Source organism: Sander lucioperca, chromosome 17 (genome assembly GCF_008315115.2).
Source record: "Sander lucioperca isolate FBNREF2018 chromosome 17, SLUC_FBN_1.2, whole genome shotgun sequence".
Taxonomy (NCBI): domain Eukaryota; kingdom Metazoa; phylum Chordata; class Actinopteri; order Perciformes; family Percidae; genus Sander; species Sander lucioperca.
The window spans coordinates 30,856,621-30,872,966 of record NC_050189.1 but is presented as its reverse complement, the minus strand read 5'-3'; the positions used below and the strand labels follow the sequence as shown (position 1 = coordinate 30,872,966).

At 39.8% G+C, this 16,346-nt stretch overlaps 1 protein-coding gene across 3 annotated transcripts in view; it reads left to right on the top strand.

Moving 5' to 3' along the window:
- Positions 1-16,346, top strand: part of eml3 (EMAP like 3) — a 67,787-nt gene that overhangs the window by 15,379 nt on the left and 36,062 nt on the right. For all 3 annotated transcript variants that reach the window (XM_031290467.2, XM_031290450.2, XM_031290472.2), the window contains exons 2-3: positions 12,471-12,647; positions 15,794-15,908. In XM_031290467.2, the coding sequence (XP_031146327.1) occupies positions 12,471-12,647; positions 15,794-15,908 (292 nt within the window). The remainder of the gene's footprint in view (positions 1-12,470; positions 12,648-15,793; positions 15,909-16,346) is intronic.

Genomic DNA, 16,346 nt, shown 5'->3' with positions numbered 1-16,346 from the left:
CATTATGTTGTACAATAGTACACGTTTACACCCCCAGTAACTGTTAATTACCTTCTTGGCCAGTCTCCAGCATTCAGTGTTACGTATCTTTTATCAGGCTGGGTGTGTGTGACAGATAGAAGCTAAATAATCAGACTCTGTGTTGTGTGATCATTGCAAAACTTCAACGGTCCATAACCTCGCAGCCAGCTGGGGAGAGTTAAGCCTCAAAGCTTGGTTTCTGTCCAGGCTGTAGTAGTGAGCTGACATGCATGTGTGTATGATGAAGCTGCAGCTCATGAGAACTTCACAGCAAAGGAGACGACGGTTAGACTGATATATGATCTGTTTTGAGGAAGCTTGAATTGGCTTATATCCTTCAGAGCCTTTCAGAACCTGCCAACATTATGGGAAATACATTTTATTTCCAAGAGTTAGATGATAAGGTTGATATTAATCTCATGTGTTTTACAAAGCAGAACATTTTAGAATATATAGTACATCATTTTGGTAGTGTAGTACAGTTCAGTACGCCGTTTAAACGTCAGTGTCAATAATCAATAAAGATGCCCCACCCAACGTAGGAGGCCGTCAGAATGGAGCACAACGAGAGAAGACGACACCAACTGCAAAACAGCTCCTGACCTGCTCTCTAGTGCCAGTGTGTCCTTCAGGACCATAGACTGCATATAAAGATGGACGACTCGTCTCCACTTCTTCCCACTGTACAAAAGTGAAGCCCGAAATATCACGGATACGGGCGCTGCCATCTTGTTATTTTGGAGCCAGAGTCTGCGCAGTAGTGATCGAGCGTTGGAGCCGCCTGACCAATCGCGAGTCAATCACAGCTGTCAATCATGACGTTTCACCCCGTTGTTGTAGCATGAAATAACTAATGTACAGACTATTGGCATAGCTATCATCAGCTTCTATTCAGAAATATCAAATAAAGACAGCAAAATCACCATGCAGGTCAAACCTTCATAAAGACACCACCCCACCACAACCAAATTTTGAATTCTCAATGGCTGCAACCCAACATGAGCCAAATCCAAAGTGTCTGCTTACACTACAGCTTTAGAGTAATGTGCCCATCCATCACTGCCTGAGTGTTGGAGTTAATGGGCTTCATCTGGGTTTGAAAAGGGAAACTTGTTTTTTTGCTAATGATGTTGGGTCTTTGATGCTCCTCGTGGTCTGATGAAGGCTCTTTTTTCCCCCTCACGCAGTGGGAAAGAGCTTTTGGCACATGTTTCTGCTTTCCTCAGCCTTTTCCGTCCACATTGTAAGCAACAGCCTCACAAAAAGAGGGTTGGAATGTTGTAATTGTTTATCATCAGGTAGTGTTTAGAGACAAGGGTTTAGGGTGGCTATTAAAGCTCCAGCCACTTTCTGGTAAAGTCTGCACAGGCAGGATGGCCCAGTGTGGGGCAACTGGAGCCTTCCACAAGATCATCTGCTACCAAAGTATGTTTGTGTCTCGCCCATAAGTCTAAAGACACACCAGCTTGCACAATTACATTCCTGTAAATACTATGTTAGTCTGTATCGACGACGATTCATTTAGGGGATTGCCGCTGGAAGATCCGCCAGATGTCCATCACCTTCCTCTTTCTTTGTGTTGGCGTTCTAACCTCCGGTGGAGGACTATGGTTAACTGCTCCTCAGATCTCTGCAGGGTAAATCCAGACAGCTAGCTAGACTATCTGTCCAATCTGAGTTTTCTCTCGCACAACTAAAACAACTTTTGAACGTACACATGTTCCACCAAAACAAGTTCCTTCCCGAGGCTATTTTGCAGCGGCACCGTGGCTCATCCAGCGGTCAGCACCGCCCAAGACGGTTGTGATTGGTTTAAAGAAATGCCAATACACCAGAGCATGTTTTTCTCCCATTCCGGAATGCTGTGTGGACTAGCTAGTAGTGGTGGGAATCACCAGAGGCCCTACAATACAATATTTTCACAATACTTATGTCACGATACCATGTCATAGCGATTTTAATTATGTTGCAATATTCTTCAATATATTGCAATTTATCACCTGTTTTCCAACTTCAAATTATGTCCCCAAAGGAAAACTTTGTCAACATCTGTTTTATCTAAAAAAAAAACATTTCTCTGTTTGTTCATATTACCATGTAGTATTTCAGTACTAAAAAGTTATTTTTTCTCATATGCAATTTCTATAATAAAAGATCCATTCTTGGCGTCCATGTATCGAAAATATGGCGATACTTTGCTGTATCGATTCCCCCCCCCCCCCCCCACCTCTACTAGCTAGACCTTCCTCCGCAGCGCTGTGGAGGAAGGTCTGGCAATGCAAGACTAATACTATGTGTGTAAACCTTTTCTCCATGTTTAACTGTGGTCTTCAATGATATAGATAACAATAGGCTAATAGGTGACAGTTTACAACAAGGGATGCAACATTTGAGTAGTTACCAGGGAACAAATGAGGAACGAATGAGGAACTCGCTGTGAGTGAAACATGTTGATGAATAACTCCTAATCAAATTGTATAGAGTAGCTAATGATTACAATGGACACAGAAAGGGACAGTGGTAATCCGGTAATAATAAAGTAATGAGGGACTACTGAGTAAATACTCTGTTTTATGTATACCATTACTTTGTGGGGGGGGTAAATCAGGAAACATTCATGAACAAAATGGTCAGAATGATCATTTCACAGATATTCATGAATGTACTCTATACAATTTGATTAGGAGTTACTCTTTAACTAGTGGTTCACTCACAGTAAGTTGCTCATTTCTTCCTCATTTGTTCCCGGTTAACTACTACTAATTCGGTGTACCGTATAGCTAATAATAACACATTAGGGAAAATGCAATATTGTATTGACTTTTAATGTGAAACATCTGCAGGCAGAGTTGCGTTTTATTGACAGTAGCTTAATAACAGCGATAAAAAGAGTGATTAGATTGAATTGGTGAATAAAAACAGAAAGTAAGAGCAGCAGAGTGGTGAGTATGACTGCTACTGAACTGATACTGCTGAATTTACTATGTGGGCAACTGAGGGATTTCCATCACCGCTTTGATTTGAGTAGTAAAGTATTTGGATATTTCTACACTGACACTGACAACAAGACTGTAGGTTGCTACAGTACTTTGATATATGCACGCTTGCATGTGTTTGCTTTTAAATATAAGGTATCTGCCAGATCCACAGAGACTGATCCACAATAATGATAAATTCAGTTTTCTGATCTGCCCCATTCATTAGCTGTGGACCTCTAACGTTGATGTGTAAAGCCACTGCTTATACTATGCCCCCCCCCTCTGCTTGTGTTTCCTCTTTTTTGTAGATTTCTGTGCAGAGATTGTGTGTGTGTGTGTGTGTGTGTGTGTGTGTGTGTGTGTGTGTGTGTGGTCTTCCTTGAAATTTCCCAAGTAGCTACTTGTGTCACTTCATCAAACACTCCCTTTGTGCGGCAGAAGTTCCTATGCAGGGAGGAAGTGTAGACACTCTAATGGAAAATCTGTAAAGACATGAAGCTTGTCAGGTCACTCCTCCTCATCACTTCTCCCGTCACTAGGGTTGGGCATCGTTTTAATATTAACAATTCTGATTCCAATTTCGATTCTTCCTTTCGATTCCGGTTCTTATCGATCCTCGATTCTTTGAGGGGTGGAGTTGAAACGGGTCACATGCTTATTTCACAGATAAGAGGAACATTTTATTTTGATTCAAGGGTTACATTTGGAAGAGATGATTGGATTCGAAACCAAATTTTCCAAACGATTCCAATAAAAAAATGATTCCATTGTATTCATAATTTTTGAAACGATTCCAAGTTGGAACCGGTTCTCAATGCCCAATCCTACCCGTCACTTGTCACTTCTCATCGCTCTAACCTAAATGCGAGCAGATAGATGATGTCTTTCCGTTGTTGTGTCAACTCAACAACGTTATTTAAACGTAATTAAAACGAAAACTCTGTATAGTGTGTCTACTGCAAAATCGAACTAGCTTACCACAATTATAGGACGACGTCAATGCTTCAGCATCTCAACAGAAAACATTGAGTCTAACTTAATCATCCATTCCATGAAGCGGACCCGACAAAAGTAAATCACAGAGACGTGTGGACGATAAACTACACCAAACACAACAACTACCAAAAAGAAAGACAAGAAAATACGTAGTGGTGACTACAATTTGATCTAAAGAGCCGACTTGTTGACTATCCCTTCGGAAAAACAGCTGATTGCACCATTTTCTCTCACTCTCTCTCTTCACGGAGAAACAGCTGATCAATGATCTACTAGCATAAGTGTAACAGAGATGTGTGACATTGTAATCAAATATATAAATGAAAATAGGTTGAGTATAACTAATATTTACATATAGGCCTATATACAGATCAGTCTCAGGTTGAAACTTGTAGTTCTGAAAGTTAAGTTGCACAACTTAAGGTAATGTTTATGTATGTTTAATGTATGCCTTAGTTTGAGGTTGTTATTGCATTTCAGAAAATGTTTTCTTTAAAAACAATGTAATATGGCACTTAAATGCACTTAATATGTTTAGTTTTTTGAGAGATGATATTGTAATTAATGTAGGCAATACAAAGGATGCTTTTTCCGAAAATTAAACCAAACTATTGTATTTTACTGCTCTTCAATAAAACAAAAGTATTTCTTATCCGATTACTCGATTAATCAATGGAATAATCGCTAGAATACTCGATTACTAAAATAGTCGATAGCTGCAGCCCTAATTTAATTTAAATTCAGTCTGAAGCAGACATTTTCAAAACTTAATATGATATATTTTTGCAGAAAAACATATCCCTGACAAAGGTGTAAGGAATTTTAAAAAGCTGTTAGAGAGGTCTGCTGTGTTCCACTCAGATGATAAGATAAAAAATGTCGGTACCGATACCAATACTATGATTTCAATACCGGTTCCTAAACGATACTTTTTTCTATACTAATTTTATAAAATCCATTTGAACAAAAAAGAAACACATACACAATACGGCAAAAATGTTTTCATTTTTCCTGCCTGCCTCTACGACGTGTAACGTTAGACAGCCAATCACAGACATTATTAGATCTTGGTAGAAGCATGCTGCATGCTTATTGGCTCCCTGACGCTGATGAGATTTGCTCCATAGGTATTGAAATTTGGTATTGAATGATGAGGCATTTTTTCGATACTAAGGAGGGAATTCAGTCGGTCCCTAGAAAGTATTGAATTCTCTACCCAACCCTATATTTTACTCTGCTGCCGAGTTGGATCAGCTCCAGGCATTTTGCAACAGTGCTGATGCTGAAATGCTTGTTCCAGTGAAACGGTTACACCAAAGGAAAACGTCTTTAAAGGCCACAGAGAATCATAATCCTGATGTGCCAAAACCTCTACGAGGCCTCTGGCTGCTTTTACATCATCACTCAGCTGGCAAAGGCTCCGACATCTCCTGACAGTCGCTACACAGTGAGCAGCCACCAGCTCCAGGTAAACTCTGGGCAGCTGTGGGAGCATCTGGATCCATTTACAAATATCAAAGCGAGTTTTTTATTGCTGTTTTAATATAATTAGGGCTTTATATATACAGTGCTGCTCATAAGTATTCATACCCATGCTAAAGTTGACTAAAAAAGCAATAAAAAAATCATCTTTTGGAAATTGATCTTAATGCCTTAATTAAAAAAATGAGGAAAAATCCGACCTTTTAAGGACACCAATTTGTTTTGTGAATGAATAATGTATTGTAAATAAATAAATGTTCTTCCTTAAAATACAGGGGCCATAATTATACATACCCCTATGTTAAATTCCCATAGAGGCAGGCAGAGTTTTATTTTTAAAGGCCAGTTATTTCATGGATCCAGGATACTATGCATCCTGATAAAGTTCCCTTGGCCCCCACATCATCACATACCCTTCACCATACCTAGAGATTGGCATGGTTTTATTTCAGTTAGTCTAATAGCTAAATGAGATAAGATCCATATCAATGCAAATCAAACCAGCTATTAGGCTAACTGAAATCAAACCATGCCAATCTCTATGTATGGTGAAGGGTATGTGATGATGTGGGGCTACTTTAATTCCAAAGGCCAAGAAAGGTCGGATTTTTCCTCATTATTTTAATTAAGGTATTAAGATCAATTTCCAAAAGATGATTTTTTTATTCCTCTTTTTAGTCAACTTGACCATGGGTATGAATACTTATGAGCAGCACTGTATATATATATATATATATATATATATATATATATATATATTAATGGCTAAAAGGAAGACTGCTTTGTATCGACGATTCTCTGTGTGGAAGAGACATTCCATGTTTTTATTTATTTTTTGTGTCTGTAGTTTTGTTTTATGTATGAAATGTTTAGTTCTAGCTGTAATATGTTTTCTTTATTCTTTATTTTGTGCAAAGTGTATGTTGTGTGTGGACATTGGACAGGAAGCTGTGGATGAAATTACTTTTGAATTGGTATCAGTAATTCCGTGTGGGATGGGCCACTTAGTGGCATGACACGTAAATCTAATTTCATATCATATCTTTACATTTGACATTTTTTATGCTGTTAAATGATTGTTATGGGCTACAGTGTAGTAGAGCTGCAAAGATTAATCGATTAGTTGTCAACTATTAAATTAATCGCCTACTATTTTGATAATCGATTAATCAGTTTGAGTCATTTTTTATCAAACAAAGTAAGAATTTCTCTGATTCCAGCTTGTTAAATGTGAATACGTTCTAGTTTCTTCTCTCCTCCCCAGTGACATTAAACTGAATAGCTTTGAGTTGGGGACAAAACAAGACATTTGAGGACGTCCTCTTGGGCTTTGGGAAACAGTGATTGATATGTCTCACCTTTTTATTGACATTTTATAGACCAAACAACTAATCCATGAATCCAGAAAGTAATTGACAGATTAATCGACTAAAAAAGGAACCATTATTTGCAGCCCTACAGTGTAGTTTGTTAGCAGGAAAAGATGAATACCTACATTATTAGCTGTAAAAGTCATATTTTGGTGTCAGTCTATCAGAATAAAAGACCCACAGCTTTTCTTTGTAGGCAACATTTTAAACCACATGAGTTCTTCAGCAGTTGGATAGCTAGCTGAGCAGGTGAAGCAAACAAATCCCCCCCCCCATGACTTAAAGCAGCAAGGTTTATTCTACAGGTGTTTTCAGTTGTGTGACATATCCCTAACTTCTATGGAAGTGCCAGGTTGAGACACCAATGGGAAGATACATGAATTGAACACATTGAATGCCTGCCAAGTGCATACCAGGGTTTAAGTTGTTTCTTAGGAAATAGTTGAAGGACTTTGTTTTGCAGTGATGAGTCATATTTAGAGCATGAAGGAAACATGCAGATTTGATATCAGCCTGTCAGAGCTGATAAAGTGACACGAGGAACAAATCGTTCCCGCGTCTGTAAAAAAACTGTAACACACCGGCCTTTTCTGTTGCAACTTGTCGCTTGTGATACAGACTAACATCAGGATGTTATGATATGGTTTTGAGTTATTATGTCGTGGTGTTGTGGTCTTCTCCTTCCACTGTTTCTCTCGGCCCCTTTTGTGTTGTTTTTATTAAGAATGAAGTCCAGTTGCAGTCACACCTAATGATTTTATTCTTTGTTAGCTCATATCTGGTCAGACCACCTTATAAAACCTTCAAGTGCTGTTAAGTGAGTGATCATCGTGTTACCAGAATAAACTTTGGCATGTCTCTGTGTGGTAATGACTGTCAGGCCAGGACTTTGTGCTGAACACTTTTGGTGGGTTTATAATAAGGCAGTGTGTAATCTAGATGGAAAAGAACTAAATAAATCTGCGTTGGTCTCGACCAAGGAGGACACCAAAGTACAGGTCATCTTCAGTGTGATGTCAGGACTAGGTTGGCCTTTGTGTCTGTGTGAAACTGTAAAGCACAAGTGTCAAACTCAAGGCCCGCGGGCCAGATCTGGCCCCTCGCAGATTTTGATCTGGCCCGCATATCAATCCACCTAGTGTGCGCCAAACCAAAAAGATGGGAAACTGTTTTCAAACTGCAATTACGCGACACTCAAAACAGAATTTGGCAGATTAGCCGACTTTGAGACTCAGAAATTCCCACACAACCAGAGCGTTTGCATATTCAGGCCTGTGAACGGCCTTGTTTTGCTTGACTTGCTAAACTCTATGATGGCTAAGGAACTTTTTTGCTAACTTTTTAGGGCTTTATGTTATATTTTTAAGGCATTGAATGTGAGAAGGTTATATGAGACATGCAATAATACAGTCAAAAATATTTGACTTGCGATTAATAAAAGTATATCAAAACTCTACGTCTGGCCCTTGATATGATTCTCATTGTCCAGTGTTGCCCTTAGTGAAATTGAGTTTGAAACTCCTGTAAAGGGAGACTGTGTAGGCTAATTAGGACTGAGTACCTTATTCAGTACTTTTTAGGCACCAACCGGGCTCACGTAGTAGGAGCTATATAAAAAGATTTGTGCCGTAATGTCTAATGTTGTAATTTCTTTTTTTTAAATATAAAATTGGTGTCCAGTATCGAATTCACGGTATTGGTATTGGTACCGTCATCGAAAATCTTTTAACGATACCCAGCCCTATGTGTAATTCATGTGGGAATGTTTGGAAAGTTTCACAATTTGATTGCGATTGCAATTCTTGGTGTTATGATTAGATTCAGAAGTGATTCTTGATTCAAAACTGATATGACATAAAAAGGAGGCTCTAGCTTTTTGGCTCTTACCCCAGTGCACTGTGTGCCAAACCATTCTCCGTGTCCCTAGTTCACTGAATTGCAAATTGAAATATCCCTGGCAGTTAGGCTAAATGGTTGTGATTAAACTCGCTGTCTGACGAAAAAAACAGAGAGAAGTGTTCGAAAGTATATTCTGTTTAAGAATAATGAAATGAAAGTGTAATTTACTGTCCAACATCACTTGCTAAATAGCCTTAACGTACACATACAAACATAAAGCTGGTCTATGTTTTCTGTAGCAGGGGGGAGAAAAAGAAAGAAAAAGTTGTTCAGAGGAGAACTGTCTCTCTACTGCAACGTGTGCCAGTGAAACCATCATCATCCACAACTCTGTATGGATCTTTTGAATTGACGACACGTTGTATGAACTAGTTCACCGCCTTTTTTGTTTCATCAACATAACGTTATTAAAGAGATATTTTGCTGATTTAAATCAAGCTCTGTGTCATGGCAGTGTGGGCAGTGTGTTTAGATGAGCGGCGTTTGGCTTCCCTCCATGGCGCCAGTGCACGGAGGAGAGGAGCAAATGCCCTTGCTGCCATGACACAGAGCTGGATTAAAATCGGCAGTATACCTTTAAGAACATACAGAAATGTATTTTTAGTTTAGAGTTACGATTCGATTTCTTTTCTCCCGTGGAAAAATGGGCATGTAACAAAGTATTCAGCTGTGCTTTGTAAAATTTCTGGTTGCCAATAAAAAAACTGAATTAAAAAACTGAATAAAAAAAATGGAAACAAAGAAAGAAAAAAGAATAAAAAGAAAAGTTGAACTCATAGTAAGTAATAAAACGCATGCTTTGCCACACCAAATGGCAACGCAGATTTCGGTGCCTCATTGCGGCGCCCTTTAAATGCCTGCCCTGTTCTCTGGTGCTCTGAAACGGACATTAGAGGCAACCTACCGTTAGCTAGTAGCTGGCTTAAACGGGGTTAAATGCTGACAGCTAAACGGTCTAAACTGTGGCTGTATTTCACTGGAAAGGATCCCAACACTGGAATGTACAACAGTCTGCAGCTAAAGACACAGAGGAGACTCGCTGCACTTTTCTAGACACCATGGCCACTGTCGCAGTCGGAGATGTTGGAGAAACAACACCGATGTATTCAGGTGCACCTAGAGAAACTCAAGCTATTGTTGTAAAGTACCATTCTGCCATCTAAATGGTTCTTCTTTTTGTAGTTTAACAGAAATTGATGAACTGATGAAATAAATAAGTTATTAATGTTACATTTTAAATAAATTATTTAAATTTGACCACATGGCCTTTTAATGTTGCCAACTGTTTTTTTTTTGCGCTCTTATTAAAGTATCGGTTTAGGCACCGGCACCGTTTTTAAAAGTATTGTTTTAGGACCGGTATCGAAACAAACACAAACGATACCCAACCCTATTCAATACAATTTTTGCTGCTACAGCCTTACTTGTTCTGGTATGACCAGTAGCTGTTGGTGGCAAATGTTAACTCATCAAAATAGATATTGCGCTGTATGACCCACTGAGTCCGTTTTAGTCAGCTGTGGTAAATAAAGGCCCTAATTATGATTTGAGAGTTTATGGTAATCTCACTTTAATAAAAGAACATTATAACCTGTGCTTTACCTGGTAATGTTGCTGTTTCTGTTTTCTACAAGGGACATTTGCAAAGATTTTATCAGTTAGTCTTGAGCAAAAAGATTGCTAGAGAATATTGTCAGTGAACTTCCAGAGAATTTAGATCCATGTGGGAAAGAAGCTTTAGACGACAATTACTGGCACTGTGTAATTCCAAGTTGTGGATCTTAACCGTTAGCATTTGCTAAAATTGAGTTGACCAGGCTTTAAAGGATTGGTGTCTGAGAACCTCTTACCTACTTATTACTGAATGGGAAAACCATTTCCTTGGAACTTCTTGGTCAATTAATGCTTGTGCTTTGTTGGTCCGCAGGGCAAAACTAAAACTTTAAATGGCTGAGTAAAAATTGAGTGGCTGAGTAATCGTGAGGATTACCAACACAGCTGAGTTTGCTGGAGCGGGAAAATATTCTCCTGATGCTCGCTTTGTTCCATCCTGTGACACAAGAAGAGAAGGAGGCATTCCACACACCCGCATACACACACTTTTTGGACCATAACTAGCTATGGCCCTTACATGCACTCACACACACACCAAAACTGTAGCGCAACTCACCAAACAATAGGGTCTTTGAGAGGTTCTGGACACTGCTCTGTTTGAGTACAATGCTCCAAGCAGCTGTACTCCCCTCTCCAAATGGACAGCAGGCCAGAAAACACACTCATGTTTATCTTTCTATACAGTACTTGTAAGGACCCTCACTGACAAAATTCATTCCCTAACCCTAACCTTAACCATCAAAACTTAATGTCTAACCCCAGCCCTTACCGTAATCCTAACCTAAACCTATCCTTAAAGGCCCTGACACACCAAGGCGACCGTCGGCCGTTGGTCCCAGTTTTCGGCATCATGGCTGGTGGCTGTCGCCCGTCGCCCGAACAGCCAATTCATCTGATTGGCAATGAGAATGAGGAAAACAAACAAACAAGCAAACGAGTGTGAGAGGCACACACAAGGCTCCATTAATTTTTCATCTCATCTGATCAATCCAATACACATAAGAGCTGCTCAGACCAAATCTTAACCTCCAGACAGTCCTTTGGAGTAGTGGGGACCACAATTTCTATTTCCATCCAGATGTTAGACGAATTTTACACAATCCTTCAAAATGTAGGGGAAAAACTGCAGTGTAATTGTTTTTCCATCATCCAATGCCAACATCCGGAGAGTGATGGAAAAAGATATTTCAGTTTGCAAAGGTTAGTGTGTATTAGAAAGGTTGCTGGTGTCCTTTAGTGTAAGCTACAATTGGTTGATTTCATACTCTCATCCAAAGAGAAAAACAAAGAAATGTACTCATGCCACATGTCCACTGCATGTTATGGCTCTACTCAACTCGACTCTTGTTTTGGTTTTCCATTAGCAAAAGTTGTGGATAGTGCCTGGTACCTGCACAAACCAGCACTTTTTTAAATAGCCAAGCTACCGTCAATAGCAAGCAAAAAAAATGTATTCACTCAACCCAGATTTAAATATGTATCAAAGCGGAAAAATAAGCATGTTGTTTGGGTTAAATCTGACACATTTACATCATATTAATGCTAAGTAATGTGTATTTGTCTCTGTCTCAAATCTTGACTTGTAAGGAGGTGTGTGGGGGGGGGGGGGGGGGGGGAAAACAAATATCCTGACACGGTAGTCCTATTTGCTACTTCAGTGTTGTTTAATGCCATGTTATGTCTCATACACCCTGTACACAAATGCACCTCACATTAAATTGACTCCACTCACGTGATTTGGGCTCAAGATAAATAGAAACAGAGTGCTCCAACAAACTGAACAAACAGAGAAGTTGTGTTAAAGTCTGAGCTCATCGCTGGTCTACAACATGCTGGTAAAAAGTTTCTCTTTGGCTTCTTATGGTGGTGGTTATGTTGATTTTTGCTGTAATATTTTATTTCACATTTTATTTTTAATGTGTGTTGATGCTGATCTGTGCCAGATCTGTGCTTTGAAGTCATAAACGAACAGTTCCTAAATAAGGCTTTAAAATAATCCGATGAAGCAGATAAATCCTGGTTAGTTTGTTTGGCTCATTCAAGCCAGGCTTCTTACAAAAAGTCCTGCTTTTTTGAGCCACTATAAAACATCTCTCCGGTCTCTTTATAGATGACGCGTCGGCAGACAGCAGCGCTGAGTTCCCAGACCGAGCTTCCATGATGGAGGTGCGTCTGCAGGCGCAGGAGGATGAGATCACGCTTCTGAAATCCTCACTGGCTGATGCCCTGCGCAGGATCCGCCTCCATGATCAGCTCTTACCGTTACTAAAACAGCAGCTCATTGCAGGTGGGTGATCTTCAACATGATATATCTACAGTACATCGGATGGTAGAACATTGTCCAGTGTTTACACAATTGACAATTACATGTAATTGTGACTTAACAGTTTTGCCAATGAAGAAATCTTAAATGATTTAGTTGCCTTGTTCGTTCATTTTTCATTAATTCAACCCTAATTTATACTCGAGAGATCATTGAGGGGCGGCCCTGATTTACAATGACATGGAGACAAATTACAAAGGCAAAAACAAAACACAGAAAAGACCATCATAAAAAAATGACACTAAAACTTTCTGAATTGGAAAAATTATTTAAATAAATAAATTAGGATAATAAAGATGCTAATTGTGCAAAGCAATTACAAGTAGACATTTGCAGGTTTAAAACCAGATTTCTAAATTGTCCAAAAGGCACAAGTGAATTGATTTTAAGGAAGTGTTGTAGTTTGTTCTAGGAGTCAGGTGCACTAAAGTTAAAAGCAGCTTTTTTCCAAGTTCAGACTGAGCTGAGTAACAGAGAAGTTCTGTAAGGTAGTGTGGTAGTTTTCCAACAAGAGCCTTATAGATAAAGAGATACTTAATCTGATTATGTAAGTGAAGTCCCATCGGAAGCTGTTTGATGTTAGGTTTTTGATTCAATACACATGATGAATTGAATAGTAATAGTAACAGAACCACCTGTCTATCAAACTCTTGCCAAAGCCAGTTGGGAGAAGAGCCAGAAAATCTTTAGCATCGAGAAAATCTTCCAGCGCCGTTCTTTGCTCTTCTTTCAGTCAAAAAATATTCTCCAGGTCTGATTTAACTGATGCTATGGCAGCATCTACTGTACGCTAACCTCTTGAGAAGCCGCCCTTGTGAACGAACATTCGCCTCTTCGTGTCGTCACACACCGCAGCCGTCGTAGCTGCCAGTAGCTTCTTATCAGGATGCCGATTGGTCCGAGCCACAGTGGCTCAGACACAAACGCATTACTTGAAGCCTGAGAAGATGGATTTTTTTGTGATCTTGTCTTGTATCTTGTGATGTCGCTGCAATTCAGCTGCCATGCAAGGTAAAAAACTGCCAGAACACTATAAATCCTTAATTTGCAAAGCCTTGGAGGTGTAATGCAAAAAGAATTACATGCACAAAATAGTAATTGTAACGTCTGAGGAATAGCAGGCTTGGACCCCAAAGTAAAGAGTGTGGAGGCAGTGAACAGTTTAGAAGGTTTATTCAAATGAACTATAAACTTGTTGGCCTAGCTTTACCTAATTTTATTCACTATTATTGGGCATGTAATATAAAGACAATGTTACACTGGATTAGAAGAGGTTGTCCCAACGAGAGCGAGGCCTGGGTGCAAATGGAGTTTGCCTCTAGCTCATTTGATCTAGGCTCCATACTATGTGCCCCAACTCCTCCCCCTCAAAGCCAATTCTGTGCTTAGAATTTGGTCTCAATTTAGAAGACATTTTAAGCTACAGACAACATCGGTGCATTCTCCCATAAATAATGATTATAACTTCCCACCTTTTCTCTCAGATTCTACCTTTGGAACTTGGTCCTCGAAGGGCATCAAGTCTATTTCCAATCTTTATGTGGATGGCAAGTTCGGATCATTTGCCCAACTCTCAATTATTCGATTTACCACAGTCTCACTTCTTTAGATTTCTCCAAATTAAACACTTTGTCCAGAAAAGTATAGCCTCCTTTCCAGATTTTCCAGTGAGCAACACAGTTGACCATATCCTTTCGTTATCCCCTTCACGTAAAAAATTCTTTACGACAGCATAGGCAATATTTCCCTGCACTCTTTGCAGGATGTCAGGAGACTCTGGGAGAACGATCTTGGTGAGGAATTTACAGATGATCGATGGAAGGCTATGCTTGACTTAAAGTGCCCATATTATGAAAAAAACACTTTTTCTGGGATTTGGGGTGTTATGTTGTGTCTCTGGTACATCCACACACATACAAACTTTGAAAAAAATCCATCCATGCTGTTTAGAGTGAGATACAGTTTCTGAATGTGTCCTGCCTTCAGTCTCTGGGTGAGCTGTTCAAAATCGGCACGGCTTGTGACGTCACAAGCCGAAACGAGCAGGCTAACCGCAACCATTAGCTCGTAGCGTTAGCATGCTAACGCTAACGCTAGCATGCTACCTCGTTCTCAGTAGCAAAGCACTGCTACAACACCACAAGTTCACCATAATCTACAAAAGAACTACTTACATGTGCGCCCTCATTTAGAAGTCTCCCAGCTACTCCTGCCTTGTAACTGACCAAAGTTGTAGAAACAGCCTTTCTTTTACTGTCTATGGAGCTAGCTAGCTGACATGATCTACATCTGAGCTACTGGGCATGTGCAGTGCAATCAAAGATAGTACAGAAGAAGAAGAAGAAAAGAGGTCTCACTCTGTAGCTAAAACAGAGACCAGGTGAAAAGAGGATCTGCAGCAGTGAGAGAGAGCACTGCAGTACAACAAAAATATGGTGTTTTTTGAAAATTAAACCATGTAAACCTATTCTGGTGCAACATTAAAATACAATTATGAACCTGAAAATGAGCATAATATGGCTGCTTTAATACATACTTCTTCCCCTTGTGCCAGGCACAGCGTGATACAACTCCAAATAGTTCTAAGAGCACACTTGACCAAGACAAGGCTGGTGAAAATCTTCCCTAATGTGGACCCTTCGTGTCCTTGCTGTAAAGGTCAACCAGCGGACTATATACACATGTTCTGGTCCTGCCCCAAACTTAGCACATTCTGGGCCAACATCTTTGGGGCCTACACTAAGATGCTTCAAAGAAACATAACCCTCAACCCTGTAAGTGCCCTATTTGGATTTACCCTTGAAAATCGCCCCCTTATAGCATTCACTTCCCTGATTGCCAGGCGTCTCATCCCGCTCTCCTGGAAGGAACAAGCACCCCCCATCTTTACAAGATGGATTAGAGATGTTATGCATTTCCTGAAACTTGAGAAGATCAGATACACCCTTATAGGCTCCTTGCAAACATTCAGGATGGTCTGGGCCCCCTTTTTAGAATACTATGAGAGCTTGCAAACACCATTAGATATGGATGACTAAGGTGTTATTATCATAGTGAAGCGGCAGCGAACAGTCATCAATCAAATAATTATCAACTTTCATCCCCCCCAGTGAACCCAGGCGCTGCCAGAGTGCTGAACCAAGTCTGCTGCTCAGATGGTTGCACCAGCAGCAGGAAACTGTCCTCCAGCTCAGCCCTCGATGGGATCTGTCACCGTCCTACCAGGTACTGGACCTACACGCCCAGGGCTCAGACGACAGCAGGGCTGATGTATAGCCATATTGCTTGTGATATCAGAGGCATGCTTGTGAGAACGCCTGGTTGTGTTTATGTTAGGGCTGGGCAATATATCGATATTATGTTGATATTGTGATATGAGACTAGATATCGTGTTCGATTTTGGATATCGTAATATGGAAAGTGTTGTCCTCTTATGGTTTTAAAGGCTGCATTACAGTAAAATGATGTAATTTTTTCTTACCAGACTGTTCTAGCTGTTCTATTATGTGCCTTTACCCACTTAGTCATTGTATCCACAGTACTGATGATTATTTATCTAAAATCTAATTGTAAAAATATTTAGTGAAAGCACCATATGTCGACCAATATTTTGCGCAATATTGATATCAAGGTATTTGCTCTATAATCTCGTGATATCTGCCT